General features: G+C 55.7%; 7 protein-coding genes across 7 annotated transcripts; 2 read left to right on the top strand and 5 right to left on the bottom strand.

Moving 5' to 3' along the window:
• Positions 1-516: 516 nt before the first annotated feature.
• AYL99_09583 (hypothetical protein) lies at positions 517-2499 on the top strand (the record flags this gene model as incomplete). Its single annotated transcript, XM_018841090.1, has 7 exons — positions 517-673; positions 738-898; positions 968-1304; positions 1374-1498; positions 1560-1695; positions 1755-1844; positions 1907-2499. The coding sequence occupies 7 exons, from the start codon at positions 517-519 to the stop codon at positions 2497-2499; spliced, it is 1599 nt and encodes a 532-aa protein (XP_018689771.1).
• Positions 2500-2913: 414 nt separating this feature from the next.
• AYL99_09582 (hypothetical protein) lies at positions 2914-4851 on the bottom strand (the record flags this gene model as incomplete). The annotated part of the gene is made up of 1 exon (XM_018841089.1): positions 2914-4851. One exon carries the CDS (start codon positions 4849-4851, stop codon positions 2914-2916), a length of 1938 nt encoding a protein of 645 aa, XP_018689770.1.
• Positions 4852-5853: 1002 nt separating this feature from the next.
• Positions 5854-7714, bottom strand: AYL99_09581 (T-complex protein 1 subunit gamma; the record flags this gene model as incomplete). The annotated part of the gene is made up of 4 exons (XM_018841088.1): positions 5854-7244; positions 7303-7511; positions 7563-7629; positions 7690-7714. The coding sequence occupies 4 exons, from the start codon at positions 7712-7714 to the stop codon at positions 5854-5856; spliced, it is 1692 nt and encodes a 563-aa protein (XP_018689769.1).
• A 635-nt stretch (positions 7715-8349) lies between these two features.
• Positions 8350-12195, bottom strand: AYL99_09580 (hypothetical protein; the record flags this gene model as incomplete). Its single annotated transcript, XM_018841087.1, has 1 exon — positions 8350-12195. The coding sequence occupies one exon, from the start codon at positions 12193-12195 to the stop codon at positions 8350-8352; it is 3846 nt and encodes a 1281-aa protein (XP_018689768.1).
• A 613-nt stretch (positions 12196-12808) lies between these two features.
• Positions 12809-14254, bottom strand: AYL99_09579 (ATP-dependent rRNA helicase RRP3; the record flags this gene model as incomplete). Its single annotated transcript, XM_018841086.1, has 1 exon — positions 12809-14254. One exon carries the CDS (start codon positions 14252-14254, stop codon positions 12809-12811), a length of 1446 nt encoding a protein of 481 aa, XP_018689767.1.
• A 1219-nt stretch (positions 14255-15473) lies between these two features.
• Positions 15474-17333, bottom strand: AYL99_09578 (hypothetical protein; the record flags this gene model as incomplete). The annotated part of the gene is made up of 5 exons (XM_018841085.1): positions 15474-15661; positions 15726-15994; positions 16062-16297; positions 16362-17142; positions 17209-17333. The coding sequence occupies 5 exons, from the start codon at positions 17331-17333 to the stop codon at positions 15474-15476; spliced, it is 1599 nt and encodes a 532-aa protein (XP_018689766.1).
• Positions 17334-19326: 1993 nt separating this feature from the next.
• AYL99_09577 (glycosyl hydrolase family 10) lies at positions 19327-20963 on the top strand (the record flags this gene model as incomplete). Its single annotated transcript, XM_018841084.1, has 6 exons — positions 19327-19623; positions 19678-20052; positions 20105-20153; positions 20230-20626; positions 20714-20774; positions 20895-20963. The coding sequence occupies 6 exons, from the start codon at positions 19327-19329 to the stop codon at positions 20961-20963; spliced, it is 1248 nt and encodes a 415-aa protein (XP_018689765.1).
• Between the last annotated feature and the right edge of the window lie 737 nt (positions 20964-21700).

The raw sequence follows: 21700 nt of genomic DNA, 5'->3' as shown, positions 1-21700 counted from the left end.
AATGACCTGCTCTACGTTCCTTGCGAGTCAAATATCGACATCTGTCTGCTCAGGTATTCTGACTCAAGGTCTGATGACTCGGGACCTGGATCGATTGGAAACTTGGCCTTCGATCAGCCACGCCAGTAACACACTTTGCTTGACCCCAGATTGTCTTTACCCCAGATGCTGGAGAATTGGATCCATTGTGGAGGTGGGCCTTGACTCGCAACTTCGTAGTCAATGGCCCATGCGAACCAGATCATTCTTCCGTTACCCCAGATGTCGGAGACTTGACCTTCACCTGAAGATAGGTACCCCATCAAGAATTCGGAGATCAGCATCTGGGAAAAAGACACGGACGGTTGTCAACAAATCTTGAGTAACAAATTGCTCAACAGGTTCCCTTACCCGAGGTGTACAACCCAACTCGACCCAGCTCAAAATGTTCAGGTATACCTATAAGTGGCAGTCGAATGCCTGCCTTGGTGGCAGAGCTTCCCCAACACTCCTGTTGTTGTACAACTGCTCGCGACGATGGTTCTAGGAATCACAAAACTTCTTTGGTCGAGCGGCAACTTTGCTGGTCACTCGCGGAAACGACTCAATGCCTACAATGCATGGATGATATTGTTTGTGTCTGTTGGCTCCCTCACTTATGGTTATACTGCAAATGTTATCAGCGCGACTCTCGGTCAGTCTCTTTCCTTGTGTAGCCCTGTAACAAACCTCGCCTGCTGACTGTGGTTCGCTTGCAGCGCAGCCAACATTCATCACCTACATGCATCTCGACACTCGACCAGATGCCACGGCTCTTCTCTCGGCCACCAATGGAGTATTCCAAACAGGCGGCGTGCTCGGAACACTCACCCTACCGTTCTTCAGCGACAAGTTCGGCAGGAAAGGTGGTCTCGCAATTGTCGGTTTCCGCCTGTCTTCCCTTTGAACAAAACGTTCTGTTAGGATGGCCGACTGACAAGCAGTCCAGAGTGCGATATTGTGCATCGTCTCTGGTGCTGTCCTCGCCGGTAGCGTCAACATGAGCATGTTCCTCGCATTTCGTTTTTTCGCCGGAGCAGGCGCATTCATGATCCTCGCCGCGGTGCCTATCTGGATGGCTGAGGTCGTCCCGCCCTACCTGCGAGGTGCGCTGGTGCAGCTCCACGCTGTCGTTCTCGTCATCGGGTACATGTGCGCCTCTTGGCTTGGATTTGGTATCTTTCATTGGGAAAACGGCGGATCTGCCACATGGCGGATTCCCTTCGCGGTCCAGTGTTTCTTCCCGCTGTGCTTGCTGGTGGGACTGTACTGGTGCCCTGAGAGTCGTGAGTGTCACTCTAAGGATCTACCTAGGCTCTGATGGAGAAAGAGACCGCTGATGTTGTCATATACAGCTCGCTGGCTTATTCTCAAGGGACGGACCGAGGAAGCGCGAGAGCTTCTGCTGCGTTTGCACGATGATCCGGACGATCCACATCACACCTTTGCTCGCACAGAATATCTCCAGATCACCAAACAGGTGATTCAGGTCCTTGATCGTTGTTCAGGACCGTTTCTGACTTCTATTCTCTTCTGTACAGCTCGCCATTGACCGTACCTTACCGAGCAGTTGGTTGCACATTATGAAGAAGCCATCCTTGCGCAAACGTGCCCTCATCACCATGGGCACCACTGGTTTTATCCAGTGCTCCGGCATTCTCGTTGTCAATAATTACGGTCAGTGGCTTCAGGTCAGCGTCACATATGGGTGAGTGTATGTGTTAACGCGGATCAAGGTCCGCTATTATACAAGAACCTGGGCTATGACACGGCCACGCAACTCTTGTATGGCGCGGCTTGGCTCACCTTTGCGCTGGGACTTGACCGTAAGCTACAGCAGAGACCACCCCATCCTCGATTACCCACTGACCAAATCTGCTTTTTGCAGTGATTGCCTGTTTCCTCAACGACCATTTCCCACGCAACAAGTTCCTTGCCACCGGCGTTCTCGGATGCATGATTGACTTGTCCGTCGTGGCCGCCATCGACGCCAACGTGCAGAAATTCATCGCCGACGGCAACACCGGCGCCCTTAAGGCCGGTGTCGCGTTCCTCTTCCTCATCGAGGTGCCCTACGACTTCTTCCTGAACGGCATGCAGTTCATCTACATCAGCGAAGTCTGGCCCATGCACCTGCGCGCCAAGGGCATGAGTCTGGGCGTGGCCATGATCTCGCTCATGAACATCGTCTGGCTCCAGTCCGCCCCGATCGCCTTCCAAAACATTGGGTGGTATTTCTACCTCTGCTTCATCATCCCGGGGACCATCGGTGCCGTCATCATGTGGTTCTTCTTCCCGGACACGCTGGGTCTGCCCCTGGAAGAAGTCGCCGCCATCTTCGGCGATCACGAAGAGGTCGCGGGCTACATGCGCGACATTCACATTACGGACGACGAGATCGACCATGTCGAGGGCTTTGGATCGGCTGTCGAGGGTGAGAAGAGCGGCGCCACTGCCCAGAAAATAGAACATGCAGCCTAGTCGTGAGCCTGACTTACCGCTTGCTGGTTGATCCCCCAGGGGAGCGAGAGGTGGCGGGTTACCAACAAATTGTTCCGGCCGAGATTCTGCCCGGCTGGGCGTCCATAGCTAAGCAAAGGAGGAAGGAAGAAAGGTATCCTAGTTAGGAGGTAGACAGACATCCTCCATTATGAGGAATGAACTCATCCAATCCAAACAAACACACAGCCACTGGGCTATAACAATGTTGTTATGAATCGATCTGAGGTGGGTCCGTTCCTGAGCAAACAGAAGGTATAGTGAGACATCTATTTGTCTAGTAATATCTGTTCTTGGCCTTGCGAGACACTCTAGATATACGTACAACGCAACGAATTCAACCGAAGGGCGGCAGTGGTGAGTTGGTGGCATTCAGTGCGTATGCGTGCTTGCTCGTCAGGCCATGGCCACCACGACCTCCCACGGTCTCAGCAAGATGGCCCAGCCTTTCTCACCGTCTTTGCGGACCGCATTGCCTTCCTCCCCGGTGCGCGTGTAATTGCGAAAGTCTTCCAGGATGGCGCCTCGCCTCAGCCCCGCGCCGTCAAACAACACGCCCTGTCCTGCCCCCGGAGGAGGTGTCCACCAGACGTCCTCGTCGGAGAAATTGGTCACGACGAGCCCGGTGGTGGCGGTCCTCGACTTGTTGTGGTGGACTTCTTCTGCGCCCGGGGCCGCCGCCGGCGCCGAATTGTCGGTCCGCACATACGCGACCACGGCCCCGCACTCGTCGTTGTCCACGTCCACGTCCAGCATCTGGAAGGCGCCGTAGACGAAGACGTCCGTGTGCCGCTTGCGCAGCGCGAGCACGCGCCGCCAGTAGTGGAATGCGCTGTCGTGGTCGGCGAGTTGCGCCGCGGCGTTCCACTCGGCGAAGTCCGGGTGGATGGACATCCAGGGCTTTGCATCCGGGGGCGCCGCGTCGGGGAGGAAGCCGGCGTAGGTGTCGGCGTCGGCGGTCCACTGCATCGGCGTCCGGGCGTTGTCGCGGCCGATGAGCCGGTACTGCCTCCTGTAGGCGGCTTGTTTCTCGGTGTCGTGCGGGAAGTCTCGGAGCACGGTCTGCCAGTGGTTGAGTGCCTCGATGTCCTTGTACTCATCCATCCCCCAGCTCTCCGGCACGTTGACCTGCGCCAGCTCTTGGCCCTGGTACACGAAGATGGTGCCGGACAGGAGCCCCATGTGTGCGGCGAGCAGCTTGGCCGATTTGGTGCGGTGGGCCTCACTGTCGTCGCAATACCGGGAGACCGAGCGTCCCTGGTCGTGGTTCTCCATGAACACGGCGTTCCAGCCGGCGTTCTGGAGCATGAACGATTGCCATTTCGACACGACGTGCTTCAAGGTCCGCGGGTCGAAGTCCCGGTGGTCCCACTTGATCCCGCCGGGCTGGACGTCCATGCCGACGATGTCGAATTGAAACACCATCGCGAGCTCGCCCCGGTCTTGTCCCACCGCCTTGAGGATTTCCCGGGTGTCCTCGACGCCGGGCATCTCGCCCACCGAGAACGCGTCGTATTGTCGGAGAATCGCCCCGATGTCGCGCAAGTATTCGTGCAGCCGCGGACCGCAGGCAAAGTATTTCGCACCCGACTGCAAGTACCCCGGCCGCGTGACCTCGCCGTCCGGGAGGTGCGGCTCTTTCGATATGAAGTTGATGACATCCATCCGGAAGCCGTCGACCCCGCGGTCCAGCCAGAATCGCATCATGGCATGGACTGCGTCCCGCACCGCCGGGTTCTCCCAGTTCAGGTCGGGCTGCGCACTTGCGAACAGATGCAGGTAGTATTCATTCGTGGCGTCGTCGAAGGTCCAGGCAGACCCAGAGAACGCCGATTCCCAATTATTGGGTGGGATGCGATTGCCGTTGTCGTCGAAGCGTGGCGGGCGCCAGATATACCAATCCCGGTATGGACTGTCTTTCGAAGAGCGCGATTGCTGGAACCACTCGTGTTGGTCGGACGTGTGGTTGACCACGAGATCCATCACGTACTTCATGCCACGATCGTGCAGGCCCTGGATCAGCTCATCGTGGTCCTCCATCGTGCCATACCCCGGATAAATGGCGCGGTAGTCAGAGATGTCATATCCCATGTCGACCTGCGGGGATTGGAGGATGGGACTGAGCCACACAATGTCCACCCCCAGGCTGGCAATGTAATCCAGCTTGGAGATGATGCCACGGAGGTCACCTTTGACCGTGCCCGTCGCCTCGTCCACCGTACAGTTGGCTGATTTGAAGGATGCCGGATAGATCTGATAGACCGAGGATTCTTTCCACCAAGCACGACGGAGAGGTGGCTTCTTCAGCACTGAGACTTGTGATGTATCTGCCATTGTGTCCTAGCCAAAGCACTCTCCTCCCACGGGGGGACAACGGTGCAATTCTTATGGAATGTCTAAAGTCAGCTCTTTCTTTGACATGCTGAAGACTCGATCTCTGGGAGGCTTTGTCAGAGTCGGGGGGGATTGCCCAAGACAGCGATCATGCCCTCGATATGCACAGGCACCCGAGGAAGTAAGTCGAGCAGCGAATGACACGTCATGTCACGCAGTCATGAATCAGAATCTGATACTTACTGGCTTGGACTGCCACCATTCGAAGCCGCCGCAAGGCGAAGCATGCAGGAATCTCCCTCGCCGCCGAGAATTTCTCCGAGCTCGAAGGATGATGAGGTCAGAGTATTTATACAGTATCTTCTCGGAGGAGCTTACCTCCGAGACTAATCACCCAGTGCCATTGAATGTACTCTCAGAGGTACGTACATACACTGGACGGCGGTCAATTGACCAGACATATGTAGCAGACGTCACCACTCCCTGTTTCTCGTGAGAGGCTCTGAGCATAATTGCTATATGGTAGTTGCTAAAGACAGGACAAGACAGGACAAGGGCATTACATTGCACTCCACACACATACAATAGAGTCCCATGGCTGGCTGGCTGGCTCTAATTATGGCTGTATACCATACTCTACGTAGGTAGGTAGGTAGATAGATAGATGCCAGGCTAAGGCCACGACATGAACCTCTGCCTGCCTGCCTGTCTGTCTGTCTGAGTTCGTCGCGTTTACTATCACCACCACTACCACTACCACTACCACCACCACCGTCATATCCAGGTCTTTCTTTCTTTCTTTTGGGGCCTCCCCGAATGGGCGATCATCTTCATTTTCATATGGAATCCGTTCCCCCATTCATTTTACACATCGATCGTAAACCCCCAGGGAGCGTGGAGAGCGTCGCGCCCGCGCAGATAGTTGGTGTCTGTCAGTTACTCATACTCTTGTCCTTTTTTTTCTTTTTCCTCTTTTCCTCCCCCTCTCCTCCTCTGAATCTCCTACTCGTCCCCTCCCGCACCCCCCGCCAATCCACTGCCGCCGACCTGCTTGGCGCTCTTCGCCCCGCAGATGTCGTCCACGCGCAACAGCAGACACGCGCTCTCCACCGCCGTCTTGATGCTCTGCAGCTTGACCGCCTGGGGCTCCCACACGCCGTACTCCTTCATGTCCACCACGTTGCCCGTGTCGCCGTCGACCCCAAAGGTCGACTTGCCCTCCGCCTGCTTGGCGCGGAGTTGGGTCAGGATGCGGATGGGGCTGGCGCCGGCGTTCTGGATCAGCGTCCGCGGGATGACTTCCATGGCGTCGGCCACGGCCCGGTACGGCCACTGCATCACGCCCTCGATGGACTTGGCCTTCTGGGCGAGCCGCACCGAGACCGCCATCTCGGTGGCGCCCCCGCCGGGCGAGAGACGTGGGTGGAACATGACGTTGCGCGCCACGGACATGGCATCCTGGAGGTTGCGTTCGATCTCGTTCAGGATGTCCTTCGACGGTCCCCGGAGCAGGATTGTACACGCCTTGGGGTTCTTGCATTTCGTGAGAAACGTAAAATACTCGTCGCCGATCTTTTCGATCTCAAACAGACCGCAACCCGTGCCCACGTCGGACTCGACCAGGTCGTCGACCCGGTTCACAATGGTGGCACCCACAGCCCGGGCAATGCGGTTGTTGTCCGTCTTCCGCACTCGTCGTAGTGCCGTGACGTTTGCCTTCTGGAAGTAATGCTGTGCCAGGTCCGACACGCCCTTCTCGGTGATGACCAGGTCAGGCTTGACCGCCAGAACGGCGTCGCACATCTTCTTGACCTGCTCCTCTTCGATCTGTAGAATCTTGTTCCACGAGTCCTCGTCCGTGATTTCAATGTTGGTCTGGGATTCGCCCTTCTTGTACTCGAGCGGGCAGTCTAGCAGCACGATCCGGGGGTTCTCTATCCGTCGCCGCATCGAGGCGTGTGTAATGTCCTTGTTCAACATGACTCCGTCCAACACTCTCGAGTCCTCGATTTCTCCCCCGGGGATCTTTTCCACTCGCGCGTATCGCTTGATGTCGATCTCCACGGGTCTCACAGGAGCCGGCGCGGCGGCGGATTTGGTGGCGCCGTTCGCTTGCGGGGCATTGGAGATAGACGTCTGGTCCTGGGAGACGGTCCGGACGGCGTTCAAGGCAAGGGAACACATGAGTTCCGAGTATCGGGAGATGGTCTTGGTGCCGATGGAGGATTCAATGAGCGAGATCATGGCCTTGTCGCTCGAGGTGTCGACGGGTACGGAGATCTCTTCGACGATGGCCAGCGCGTCCGCCAGCGCCTTTTTGAACGCCTGGATAATAACCACGGGGTGGATATTTCGTTCGAGTTGGGGGAGTGCTTGTGCAAGGATTTCGCCCGCTGTTCCACCGGATCTCGTCAGTACTGACCTGTTGGAGAATGAGAACAACAAGTATACCTAATATGATGACCGTCGTCGTGCCGTCGCCCACCTCCTCGTCCTGTGTCCGGCTCAGCTCGATCATACTCTTTGCCGCAGGGTGTGCGACCTCGATCTCGCGGAGGATGGCGTGGCCGTCGTTCGTGAGGACGATGCCGCCCATCGGATCAAGCAGCATCTTCAGCATCGCTTTGGGCCCGAGACATGATCTGATGATATCCGCCACCCTGTGTTGTGTTAACGACGATATTTTTCTTCCCTCCGTGGGGGATCCTCACGTCTTCGCAGCGGTGATGTTGGATATCTGCGCTTTTCGACCCACTTGTCTCTCGCCGTTCGCCGTGTCTGTCACACAGGTCAGCGTCCGGCCACGGCACCAGAATCAATAGAATCGGGGAGTCTCACTCATAACCACCACAGGCGCCTGCATCCTGCCTGCGGTCGAGGCCTGTGGCCCGGAAACAGATTTTTCAAGGAAATTCCACCTGCGACACCGGAAGAGGGGATCCCGAGAAGAGGAAGAGAAGACTGTCACAGGTCAAAGAGCTTGCAGAACGGTCACAATGAAATGGCCCTCCGTGTGTTGTGGAATGTGGCTAATACCCAATATGTGTGAATCGGCAACTTTTTGATAATTTACCACTGGTCAAGGCTGCGCTAGTCTAGATTCGGAGAACTGGGATACCCCTCAGCCTTGCGACTGTAGCCAATAGCAGCAGGCGGCACTTTCTATGACTGATCATGTGTGGCAGGAATATGCTTCCATCGTCCTACGTCCCCTCTGTGTCAAAGATATTACGTCTCACTGTGTCTGGGGCCAATCCTTTTATTATTTATACTACCCTTCCCGTCTCCCATGTTGCCGCTCGCCTTCCCCTCATAACTAATGCAGCAGAAGTCAATGACCCTGACTTTTGGACCTACCACCCCTATGTAGCGCACAAAAGAAATGAATTCCCCATCTTAATCCTCTCGAGGCTGTCCCCTCCAGGCAAGGGAGGCTGTCTCATAAGATGCATCTCCAGAGAGCAATGATGCGTTCGTGGGGTTTGTAGAGTGGTGGGCTCAAATCGGCTCCTCCCTCGGCTCGATCAAGATCTCATTCACCGCAACATGCTGGGGCTGTCTCAGAGCATAGACAATCGAATTGGCCACGTCTTCTGGATCCAAGATCTGCGCACCAGTCGGCTCCCCATATTTCTTGACGGCTTCAGCGTCCGTGGACATGCCGAAGAGGTCGGTGGCCGTGTTACCAGGCTGCACGCTCGTGACCCGCAACCCGGTCCCTGCGGTCTCTAAACGCAGGCTCTGCAGCGTGGCTTCGACAAAGAACTTGCTGGCCGAGTAGACACCGAGGCCAGGAAAGACCTTTCGGCCTGCGTCCGACGATATGGCGACAATGTGGCCACCACCGCGTGAGATCATGGACGGCACGACCGACGAAAGGCAATGGAGAAGCCCCTTGCAATTGACATCGACTGTACGGTCCCAGTCTTCAACGTGCGCATTTGCCATCATGGTATAATACATGACTCCAGCGCAAGAGATCAGGATGTCGACCGGCCCAAGCTCGTCAGTCGCTGCTTGGATAAGGTTCTCAACCTGCTTCCTGTCGGTCACGTCTGTCATTCGGACGATCACCCTGCCCTCACGGACCACGAGTCTGCTCTTCACAGCCTCGAGAGCGTCGGTGCGGCGAGCACCAAGAGCGAGGTGGAGGCCTTCGCGTGCCAGAGCAGCCGCAACGGCAGCGCCGATTCCGGATGAAGCGCCAGTGATGACAGCCACGCGACCGCTTAGGGGTCCTCTCCGTATGGGCTGTGCAGTGCCGCCGAGAGCGTGTTGGCGTGACGGCGGATGAGGCAGCCATCCTCGGGCAAACCAATGGCGGGCATACGTTTCGAGTAATACACTGTCAACCTTGGGTCGTTCAACAACGGCCCGCAAGGGCCTGGTGGCAGCGTTGTTCAGCACAACAATACCCCTCAAGAACTCGACGCTCGGCATGCCGCTGCGGAGGATATCAATAGTAAAGGCTCCGTCTCCACCTTTCAAGGTGCCTCTGTTCTGCTGCCATCGACCGACCCAATCGTCCCAGGGTAGTGGTTTTGTGGGGTATCCAAGCTCTTCGAGGTCTTTGAAGACTGACCGAGTTGGGACTGGATCAGGATCGCCGAGGTGAAAAACGACCTGCATGGTACTGATCTGATTCGAGAGATGAATGATGGCTTTGCTCACAAAGTCGACTGGCGTCATCTCAGCGCGCCAGCCTTCCACAACCGGAGCATATCCAAGATTGATGGATTCGACAAGGATCGCATTGAGCAGATCCCACGCGTTCCCTGCCCCTGTCGTACTGTGGCCGCTGATTGTCCCGGCTCGGTGCACCTTGACCGGCAAGCCTCGACGACCAGCTTCCAGCACAAGCTTCTCCGCCACCCACTTGGACTGACCATATCCGTCGGCCAGCTTTTCCGGCACATCGTCCACTTCCAACATGGCGTCTTCATTCCAGCCCTCTCGAGATGGCGGCAAAACACCATTTGTGGAGATGTACTGCACTGTGGCTCCAGCGCGACATGCCAGACGCAGGATTTCCCTTGTTCCGCCCACGTTAGCATCCCGGAGGGCAGCATACGGGTATACAAGATTGACGGTGGCGGCAGCGTGGAAGATAACTTGGACACGACCCGTGAGTTCTTCAAAGGCGTCCGGGGACAGACCTAGTCGAGGCCGGGATAAGTTGCCAGGGAGGATCTCGACGCGTTCCATGATTGAATCCCGCCACAATCCCAAATCGAGGAGGTGCCTTCGCATCCTTGCAATACCTTCTGGCAGGTCGGCTTCGGACGGATCCGGGAAGCGTACAAGGCACAATATCTTGGCCGACGTGCTTTCCAGCAGATCATTCAACAAGAATGCGCCTAAAAAGCCAGTGACACCGGTCAGTAAGATCGTATCTGCTTTGTTGGCGGCACATATAGTAGCATTCGTCGGCCGAATGTTGTCCTCCAGGGTGGAATCTTTCCGAAGGACGTCAGGGAGATGAGCTTGCACTGCTGCGGCGTGACCGTCTCTTACCGATCGCACCGTTTCCAGGTGGCCATTAAGAGTCGCCGGGTCGACGAGTCGTGCAAGAGGCACCTTGACGCCGAGAACTCGAGAGAACCGTGCAGACAAGTCTGCAAGCGTCAAGGAGTGACCGCCCAGGTCGAAAAAGCTATGCTCCGGCGTGATTGTGCTGCGTGAGATCTTGAGACTGGCCGCCCAGATTTCAGCTATGGCCTCAATGTCAATGGGATCTTGGTCTCCCTTGTGCCCATTCAGCGGCGTACTGCTGCCATTGACAGCTTTCGGACTTGGGGGTGGGGGAAGCCGTCTGAGATCGACCTTGCCAGACACTGCATTGGTCGGCAGCTCCTCGACTTCCACCCACAGGGCTGGAATCATATAGTGGGCCAGGTAGGGTGAGAGTGTCCGTCTTGCGGATGGGCTGTGACCCAATTCATTGACCTCCAACTCCGGGCGATCCGCAGAAGATTCCTTGTCGCGGACAACATATGCAACGAGTTGCCGTTCCAACGCCTCGCCATGAGCCGTGACGGCACAATGTCGAACAGCAAGGTGTTGGACAATGGCGTGCTCGACCTTTCCAGGCACGACGGAGTAGCCACGAAGCTTGATCATGGCTCCGACACGGCCGGTGATTTCCAGAAGGCCGGACGGGAGTATTCGTGCTTGATCTCCCGTTCGGTACATGCGTGCTCCCGGCGTTGAATCAAATGGGTCGGGGGTGAAGGCTTTGGCAGTTGTCTCGGGACGATTGATATAGCCACGGGCAAGGAGGGATCCGCCCACGAAAAGTTCACCACTTTCTCCAGCTCCCACCCTTTGGCCACTCTCGTCAAGAATGTAGGTGTGTTCTGCGTCTAGAGGAGGGCCGACCGGGCAGTAGTTTGCCTCGTCGTCCAGCATCTCGGCAATATCTCCACAGGCAATTTCGTGAGTCTCGCAGGCGCTATAGCAGTTGAGCAGGGTGGTGTTGGGGAGCGCCTTGATTGCTCGACGGGCCAGGTCGGTCGTCACGACCTCGCCATTAAGCCACAAGGTCCGCAGCTTCGGCAGACGAGCTCCGATCTTCGGATGGCGCGAGAGCACGGCGGCCAAGAGCGTCGGGGTCATGAGGGTTTCGGTGATGTTCTTGGAAGCGAGCAGGTCCACGAGCGCGGGAGGGTCATAACTGGCCTCGTCAGGCACTGCCACGACGGTTGCTCCTCGCAGCAAGGGACGTAGAATCTCCCAGATGAAAAAGACATTGCAAGCCACACGATCACCGGGCTGCAGATCGCGCACCCCGAACCGCAGGTTATACGAAAGGACTGGCGCTCGATGGGGGTTGGCAATCCCCTTCGGTTTGCCCGTTGTCCCTGAGGAGTAAGAGACGAAGGCGAGTCTGTCCAAGTCATCGTCCGCAGGGGCCGGAGGTAGGTCTTTCACATCTCCATTGGTGTCTGTCTGCTCCTCATCCAGCGTGATGAGAGGGATACCCTCCTTGATCTTACCAACCTCGGCCCGGTAGGTGACGACTACAGCTGGTTGGGCATCGTCAATCACGTCTGCTAGGAGTTCAGGAGGGTAAGCCAGCTCGAGGACGAGAAACGCCCCGCCCGCCCGGAGTGCGGCGAGACAGGCAATGACATAGTGGGCACTGCGTGGAAGCAGCACGCCTACCAGGCTGTCTCGGCCAACTCGGTGCTTGCGGAGGCGATTGGAGAGGTCTTCGACCGTTCGGTCCAGTTCGACATAGGTGTATGTCGATGTATCGTCCTCCAACGCCACTGCATTGGGCGTGGCTTGGGCCTGTTTCCGGAACAGGGCCGACAGGTCCTTATTGATGTCGATGACCGGCATGATGTTTTTGTCTCTTCTCACAGTTGTCCTTTTACAGGGTAGATGTTCCAACCCGAGCTAACCCTGGGTGGTTCCCATGGTGTTTTGTGTTGGTGGTGATGATGGGAAAAAGGAAAGAACAGACTCACCCTCTATCCCTCCCACCTCTTGGGGGCGTCACAGGATTTTCCGATGGATTTCTGTTGAGAGGGTCACCAGCATGTTCAGTGACCAATGGTGGTTCGGGATCCCGAAGACGTCATCGCGAAAACTTCGAGAGATGGGCTTGGATAGACGTTTGTAATTCGCCGAACCGGGGCGAGAGATCTGGCGATAGCCAATACCTCTATACTGCTTGTACTTGGCCGGATTGGCGTCCCGCAGTCTAGGCTTGCTGGGAAACTGTACAGGTAATACCTATTGTACCAATACTGGGCATCTGTGGGCAGCGAGGCTGCTCTAGTACTGTTTCGACCGGGACCGAGCACCTGGTTACACGGAACTTGTCGCTTCTACCGAGTAGGGTGTCACGGTACAGAATAGCGATTGGACAGGTGACACTGGGCAAAAGACCGAGATTACTCTCCCACAATGCCACCCGAGGGAACAAATCATCAACACATTTACTGCTCCACTATCCTTCGTCTTGGTCCATATCATCTCGGCTCCGCTTCCCACCCACGCCCTTTGCCGTCCGCTTGTGTCGCAGCGTTGCACCTTTCTTGCCCCGATTGTCATGCAGCTCCTTCATCTCCATTGCTGCCGCCCGTTGGGCGTCTCCTACTCGTTCTGCCAACACCATGACCTCTTCCTTGACTGTTTCGTACTCGTTCAATTTCTTGCCCAGTGCCCCCTCGATCCTCATCCACAGCTCCACATCATACTGAGTGACAAATGAAATCGCTTTGCCGCTCTTGCCCGCTCTCGCCGTACGCCCGACGCGGTGGATGTATGTTTTGCTATCGTGGGGAAGATCGAAGTTGACCACGAGATCAACGGATGGAATGTCGAGGCCACGCGACGCCACATCTGAAGCGACGAGCAGATTACGAGACTTTGCGCGGAACTTGTTGAGAGCGGCCAATCGCGCCTGTTGAGATAGCTGGCCGTGGATTGGAATTGCGGAGAAGCCCAGGGTCCGAAGTAGGATCGAGATTCGCTGTGCTTCGTTGACTGTGCGTGTAAAGATGATCCCTGTCTGGCCGGCAAGTTCGTTCAAAACATGTATGAGGTAAAGGTCTTTGTGCTTGTGGGGGATGAAGAGGTATGACTGGATCAGCGTCGACACGGTTTGGTATTTGTCCTGGGAGACCGCCACACGGAGGGGATTTGACAATGAAGCTCGTTGTAGGGATTCGACCTTGCTCGACATGGTAGCAGAAAACAGATACGTCTTTCTCCCTTCCCTTGGTAGGATCTTCAGGATCTTGTCCAGGATGGGCCCAAAGTCCAAGTCGAGCAGTCGGTCGGCTTCGTCCATGACCAGGTACTTTAACTGGCGCAGGGAGAATCCCTTTGTGTTTTCCAAATGGTCCAGCAGGCGGCCGGGCGTGGCAACAATGACATGGGGTTTCTTTCCTAGAGCAATCGATTGTGGAATCATATCCATTCCACCGACCAGCACAGCGCACCGGACGGCGATCAGCGAGCCTAGGGCTTCCACCGCCTGGGAGATCTGGTACGCTAGTTCTCGTGTCGGTGCCAGGATCAACGAATGGAGTTGTTGCGGTTTGTCCATGAGTGCTTGCAGGATAGGCAGGACAAATGCAGCCGTTTTGCCGCTGCCTGTCTCTGCCAGCCCGATGAGGTCACGACCTTGCAAAGCCAGCGGTATGGCTTCAGCTTGGATTGGAGTAGGCGCCTTGTACCCGAGTCTCTCGCATGCTTCGCACAGGGAGTCAATTATTCCCAGCTCTTTGAACGTCGTTGGTTTCGTGGACTTTGTGTGCATTTCTTCTTCTTCTTCTTCAGCATCGCTGGTCGGTGCGCTCTCGGACCCGACAGGCGACTTTGCAGACTGATCATCATTATCGGAGGAGGATTCATCGTGGCTCAACTTCCGTTTCTTGAGGGGCGGCATCTTTCTGGTGGAAGGGCGGACAGGAAAGGAAAGTTTCTGGGAGATAACGTTGAAAATGCAGCGGGAAATTTTGTCGCACAGATCAGAGGGCTTATCTTATCGCCTCGTGATCTACAGCCTTGTGCTTGTGGGCACGGGGCAAGGCCCTGATTCCGGCTCGGAAAATCTTCGGGACGGAAGTAAACAACTCGCCGACATCAAACTGACTGATGGAGGAGAAATTACCGCGTGGACAGCCAGTTGTGATTGCAGACGTTGTATCTCTTTGGCGATTGTGCCCTACGTCAATTTTCACTGCCCAATCACCAACGTGTGGCTGAATGTATACATCACCTAGAGGGTGGAAAACAGAGCAGATAAGATGTACGAATACAGTCCTCATTGACATGGACTCCAATGGAGACTCTCAATCTAGATCTCTCGAGAGAGCCACATGTCGAAAAAAGGAGTTGGGGGTGACTGGAACCTGAAACCATGAGGTGGACTTACAGTAACGGCCCTGCTTGCAAGCATCACCCGCGTTATGCCCGAGGGAGGCAGAGTTTCTCAACTCACCCAGAGAGAAGATTGTCTTTTCGATAATTGCTGATGTGACTACCATACCGATGCTATGTCAGGTTAACATCTACAGGAAGCACCCAGGGGTAGAGACAGTGATGTCATAATGGCCAGTGGGAGCAGGATCGACCAAAAGAAAATCATGTTACTTCTGGTCGGGAGATGCATTGGAAGATATAAGTTGACCGGCGCTGATGTGTTGCCACTGGGCATGACGGCGTGCGTTTTCTTGCCCTGCTATTCCCTCCGGGCCGAATGTGGCCTGCCACTGACTAAGGATGCGAGATCCAGAATCCTGAGGGCTCTTAATGCCCTCGATGAGACGTCGATGTCTCGCAGATCTGAGCACGTCATGGGGAAAAAGAAAAAGCACGACATGTCGCTGCCGCCGACAACAGATGGTGGGAAACTCTTGCTGGAGTTTTTGACGTCATTGTATATTAGTTTATGGCTTATGGTGGTGATCCAATACTGTTGTCTTCCCCAAGCCAAACTATTGTTGCGCGATGAGATAGGACATTCCACACCCGACCTCGCTTGCAAAGTACGAATCAACATCACATGGAGGACTGGTTCCCAAACAAAGAGACCGACTTTCGACTCGAGCACGATTTTTCGTCATACACTCACACACACATACACACGCTCAATCCCTCAGACTCTACAAATCACTCTTGGTGGGGGGCGCATTTTCGACCTGCACCGAGTGTCTCTTCTCGTCCATCTCGTGGTGTTGAGTGACGGTGGCGTCGAGACCCATCTCGGCCGCCAGGACGAGACCCTTGTTGGAGGCAGCCGCGCCGGCAACCAATGCCTGGTCGCCATCGAAGTGCTTGGCAATTTCTTCCACTGTAGAGAAAAAGAAAAATCAGCGGCAAGAACAGTGATATACCGGGGATGGAGGGCCACTTACGAGGCGTGTTGCGGGTCTCGACGTAGAAGAAGTAGACAATGGCCAGCTCGAAGCCGAGCCACACGCAGTAGAAGATGTAGTACTTCCACCCGATGTGGTCCAAGGCGATGGGATTGATGTACTGGTTGAAGAAGAGCGCGGCGTCAACCATCAAGAACATGACGGTCAACCCCTTGGCTCGGATGTTGTAGGGCAGGATTTCGGCTGTGTAACCGACCAACATGCCGGACCAGGCGATGTTGTACCAGAAGTAGTAGATGTAGATCATTCTAGTCGAGGCAGTCAGCGATAGTTCAGGGAGCCGCCACAGCAACAAAAGAATCACTCGCGACTTACCCGACAACGGCGTTGGCGGCGCCCTTGGAGCCAGAGATCGCATATCGGGCCGAGCAGATGGTCCAAACGATGAAGGTGATCAACATGCCGGTGGTAGAGATGAGGAAGAGCTTGCGACGGCCGACCTTGTCGACGAAGAAACAGGCAATGACGGCGATGAAGAGATTGAAGATTTGGAGAACGCCATTGATCAAGTTCTGGGTTAAGGTATCGGTGTAGCCAATGTTGTTGAGAATCTTCGGCTGACGTTAGCAAGGGATCTCTTCTGGCAGCAAGAAACGGCACGAGGGTGACGCTTACCTTGGTGATGTAGTATGAGACGAGACCGTTACCAGACCACTGGGAGAACAGACCGGCGGACAACAAGATGATGAGTCTGCGGCGGTTGCCCTTGGTCTTGACCAGCTCGAGCCACTGGTTTCCCTCGACTTCCTTCTCGAGTCTGATGGTGTCGCGGATTTCAACGAATTCCAGCTGGACCATCTCGTCGTTGCGGTTGCCGTTGGCATGGACGTTGTACAGGATGTTCAGACCCTTCTCTTCTTTGCCGTGCGCGATGAGCCATCTGGGAGACTCAGGCACGAACCAGATGAAGGTGATCTGAATCAAGGAGGGGGCGGCCTGGACGATGGTGGGGATACGCCACGCCCAGTTGTTGGTGATGTGGTCGGTTCCGTAGGTGAGCCACGCCGCGACAATGCTCCCGGCGTACCAGGTGGTGTTGTAGATGGTGGTGAAGATGGCTCGGTGCTGGGGGTGCACGAGTTCGGTGATCAACAGAGGAGAAGAGCCGTGGGCAATGGCGATACCGAAACCCAGCAGGAATCGGGCGCCCAAGAACATGCCAAAGCCCGCCGAGATGGACTGCAGCACCACCCCGACCAGCATGATCAGGCAGCCCACGAGGATACCCATTCGACGGCCCAGGAAATCGGCGACGTATGGCACAAAGGGAATGGCGGACAAGGAACCGATGGACATGATGGCGTTCAAGATACCAATCTTGCCGCCTTTCGGGTGATCGAAATGCTTTTGCCAGGGGGGAAGAGTCTGGAGACCGTTCATCATGGAGCCATCATAACTGGGATCACCAAAGTCAACACGCGGTCCTTTCTGGTCGTACCAGGCATATCATTGGCACACTCACCCGTTGGTGGCACTGGTCAGAACCACAAACATAAGACAGATATAGGTCTTTCTCAAGGCAGGATCCTTGTACCAGGTCACTGCGGGAAACTGGCGCCCTGCCAGTTCAAAGTATGCTTTCCCCATGCTGACAAGAAGACAGTGATGGCTGATGGGGATTTCTTGAACAAGGATGAACCAAGGACGTAGAGACAATATCTACGTGAAAGTCTTGATGAAGAAGGGAAAAGAAAAAAGGACAAAAGCAAGAGGGAGCATGGCAAATGCTTTATATATACAAGGTGGCATCGTCACGGTGCATGTTTTATCTCACACCTCAGGGCCGTATGGACGAAATGCTACCGCAGTACGTTTCGGGTGATAGCGTTCTAGAAAGTCTGCATTCAACAGCTGACCAGGGCTGCAGGAAGCCAATGACGGACTGGATCAGCCACCCAAATCTTGCCATATCGGTGGATCGATTCCTCCAAGAGACGGTCTGGGTTGTGGACGATCAAATCCGAGGCGAAAGGCTGGGTAAACAGGCCCGCCCACTGGCGGAGCGAGTCATGGTCTGAGAGCCTGATCGATATCGAGCCCGCAAGACCCGAGTCTGGATACCGAAAGCGACCAGGGGAGTTTTACCGGTCCGGCAGCCAGAAGCAGCATCGAGCCTCTCGGAATGGATCGAGAGACCGACAAAGAGAGCGACAGAGATTCAAGCCGGGGGGTCGGGAAGGGAGAGAAAACACATTGGGGGGGGTGTGGCTCTCTCCTGGATCCCGACCAACTGAAGGGACTTTGGTTTCTGATTGATCTAACGGCAAAATTATGGGCGAATTCACTGCTGAGCACATGTCCGAGTGGATTCAGGTGGGTGGATGGATGGGCGTGTGGAGGACGAGGAGAGGACGAGGAGAGAATGTGGGATTTCCAGGAAACAGACCCCATGTGGTGGCCGAACGGGATATTCGACGGGGGCGGCGGTGGAGGATCTTCGGGCAAACGAGGGCATAACAGCCAGGCCAGACGATCCAATTTATCCTATTACCCGGGCAGCACAGGAGAGGGAACGCCATCAATCAATTATTCCATGATCCATCCCTGGTATCGCCACCTGCCTGGAAAGGAGCTTCCTGTTCCGGAGACAGGATCAGACTTTTCTAGGCTCCATGCATCCATCCATGCATTCATCCACCCAACATCAGACTCGTGGGTTGCGCGATCGGCTACGTTCTGGGAAAGGAAGAGAGACTCCCTTCCAGATCGACATGGCCGGGGCGCCCCTAGGCTCGTCGTTTGCTATACACAGGACCCTCTCATCGGTAAGTACGCAGTGCAATATACTATAGCCAAATGAGGACTCGTCCTCCGGCCGGGAAAATAGGGAATGGAGATCGTCCACATGGGTATGGCCCCGGCAAAGAGCTAGCCAGAACATCATCCGCAGAAAAACGGATGGAACAATGAGTGACTGACTAAACGCCATCCATGCTCGCGAGGCTGCTTAGGTGCAGGTCAGGATGGGATCAGAAATAGCTACCACTATACTATACAAGGCTCTCCTCCCCAGTCTCAAAGCAAAATGAGCTGCATATACGGAGGTACCTCTATCCCCACCACAACCTCCAGCCCGGGGCATTGGTTCGTGAACCTGTTCCGGGGGAATTGGCGACTAGGTTTAGTTGCACTCCAGTGTCAACGGTGCCCGCATTCGCTACCTACCTCAACCTGCATGACTCCTGGCCATCGTCGCCGAACAAGGAAGGTCTATAATCGTGCCTCTCTCTTGTGTGACGACTACATCGCCGGCTACCTGATCACTTCTTCCCTCTCAAGGCCCTGTTGCGGGGTTCCGGTTGATATCAGAGAAATTGAACAATGGCGGCAGTATCCCCCATCTGTCCGTCTCCTCTGCCTGACGCGCCTGCTGGAGTCGGTGTAGTGAATATATGCCAATTTCGATCCCTGGTGAGTTGCTCCAGCGGTTATTTGCCGGTGTGGAATATAAAAAGGTTGCGGGGGAATGCAAAGGGTGCCGTGGTAATGCTGGTGGTTGAGCAAAGTGTAAGAGCTTCGTGCCGTTGAGCTGCTGTCTTGCGTCCTTCTTGTCCTTCGCTCCGCCCCGTGAAAACCAAACATGTCTCTTGCCAGGCTTGTCTCTGTTGTCTCTGCCCTCGCGGCCCTTGGTCTGGCGAACCCGACGTGGCAAGGATGGTCACCGCATGGAAACTATCCACCACCACCACCACCGCCGCCGCCGCCGCCGTCTCCTCCTCCTGCTTCTTCGCCAGTAGTGACGACAAGCTCATCAGCCGTACCACCGCCAGCAACCTCGTCCTGCGCTGGATACTTTGAACCGTTGGCACCTCCTTTCCTCAATGATCTAGCGCAAGCAGCCGGCAAGCTGTGGTTTGGCAGTGCGACCGACCAGCCTGTAGGTATTGGTGTGAGCAGAGAAAGAACGGCAGAACTGATAGAAACCACGCAGGGAACCGGTGAGGACACCAACATCCTCTATCAAGAGATCTTGAACGACACGCACATCTTCGGCCAGATCACCCCGGCCAACATGATGAAGTTCCAGCTGAGTGAACCGGAGCCAGGAATCTTCAACTTCACGGGCGGAGACATCAACGTAGCCCTTGCACAAGACCACGGAAAGTATTTGAGATGTCACAATCTGGTCTGGGTCAGCCAAGTTTCCGATTGGGTCTTGGACGGGAACTGGACTGCCGATGGACTCACGGCGGTCATGAAAAACCATATCCAGACCATGATCGCCCATTTTGGAGGCGCCTGCTACTCGTGGGACGTCGTCAACGAGGCCATTGCCGCCAACGGATCGTTTGCTGAAAGCATCTGGGTCGGTACTGGTGGTTTCATGTTGGGTCTGATCTGTGACTGACTCTCTGCAGTTCGACGTGATCGGTCCAGAGTACTTCTTCCTGGCGTATCAATTTGCCCGTAAGTCGTCCTGAACCAGCCTTGAGGAGCTGAGAGGCCGTGAGAAGGGACGTGCAGGGACTGACGACCGGCGCAGAGGAGGCCGTGGACGCCCTGCCAGCCGGCACACGCAAGCCAAAGCTGTACTATAACGATTTTGGGATCGAGTCTGGCAACAAGTCCGTGGCCGTGCTGGGCCTGATCCAACAGTTGCGAAACCAGGGCCTTCGCATCGACGGTGTCGGGCTCGAGAGCCATTTCGTCGTCGGTGAGACGCCCTCGCTGGAGGACCAGATCGCCACGAAACAGGCCTACATCGCGGCGGGCGTCGAGGTGGCCATCACCGAATTGGACATCCGTTTCGAGCAGGCCAATCTCACCAACGCCACGGCCTTTGCTCTCCAAGCAGAAGAGTACTACAACTCGACGGCCAGCTGTGTGCAGGTGGAGGGTTGCGTCGGGATCACGGTCTGGGACTTTGACGATCAATACAGGTACGTTACGGGTTGCACTTCCCCCCTTTTTACGGAGGAGAGAGGGTATCGCGAGGAGGAGGTGACTGACTCCACTCACTTGAACAGTTGGATCCCGTCGAGCTTTCCAGGGCAGGGCTTGGCCGACCTCTACAACGCTGACTTCAGGGTAAGCAAATCCTTCCCTTGAGTTCCCCTCGTACCGAGTACAGAGGATTGACTCCACTCGCTGTTGCCTGCCCCTGAGGCTGTTTCGTGTCGTTGTTATGCTGACGAGTGATGGTCACAGCGTAAACCGGCATACTACGCTGTAGGCGAAGCGTTGCAAGGTGTTCCGTGCACGGTGTGTTCGGCTTGATGCTTCCACACCGCCAGACACCGGGGAATGGTGTGGCCGTATCAGGGCGTCTCACACAGGACACCACGTGCAAGTACATACAAACTTACATATGACAACTAATACTCAACTGGAATGGTTCATGATTCCCCCGTCCGTCGTACGAGCTTAGGAGCCCCGTGGAGATGGGTCACTCCCAGCCCTCCTCCCTCCTCTCAGCTGGCCGCACCCACCGATCTTCTGTCCAGTAACGAATGACCCAACGATGTCTCAAATTTCGGTGACTTGTCCTGCAGGCGCCTAGTATTGTTGTCGTTCTCCATCTGTGTCACTTGCGTGATCTCGCCAAACCGCCTGAACCACGGCTTTTTTCTGGGCGGGTGAAGGGACCCAGCAAACCGGGAGTAGTCGCGAGAGCCGAAGATGAGCCGCTGGAATTCTCTAGCGCAGCACATCACACCTTGCGGGTTTCTCGTCCTCGCTCGTGGGTGACGAAGTCAGCCTGAGAGTGCGGGTGCATTGCGAGTAGGGGTGAACAAGCGTGTCCCTTGTACGTATGTCCTCCCGAACCCGAGCCCCGTGGGCAGGGTGGAGTGATGCACGCCTAGTTAACAAACACCACGGGGCGAATGGTTCAGTTGTTTGGTTGGTCACTTCAGGGCGCCCTCGACATCTCTTGCACACCTCCGCTCGGGGACGAGCGACGAGTCTGGAGTTCTGGGCACGGCACAGAGCTTCGTAAAGCTTCGATTCGACGT

Source organism: Fonsecaea erecta (assembly GCF_001651985.1).
Source record: "Fonsecaea erecta strain CBS 125763 chromosome Unknown Scaff9, whole genome shotgun sequence".
Taxonomy (NCBI): Eukaryota; Fungi; Ascomycota; class Eurotiomycetes; order Chaetothyriales; family Herpotrichiellaceae; genus Fonsecaea; species Fonsecaea erecta.
Note: the sequence above shows the minus strand (reverse complement) of the source record. Positions and strands in the feature narration are given on the sequence as shown.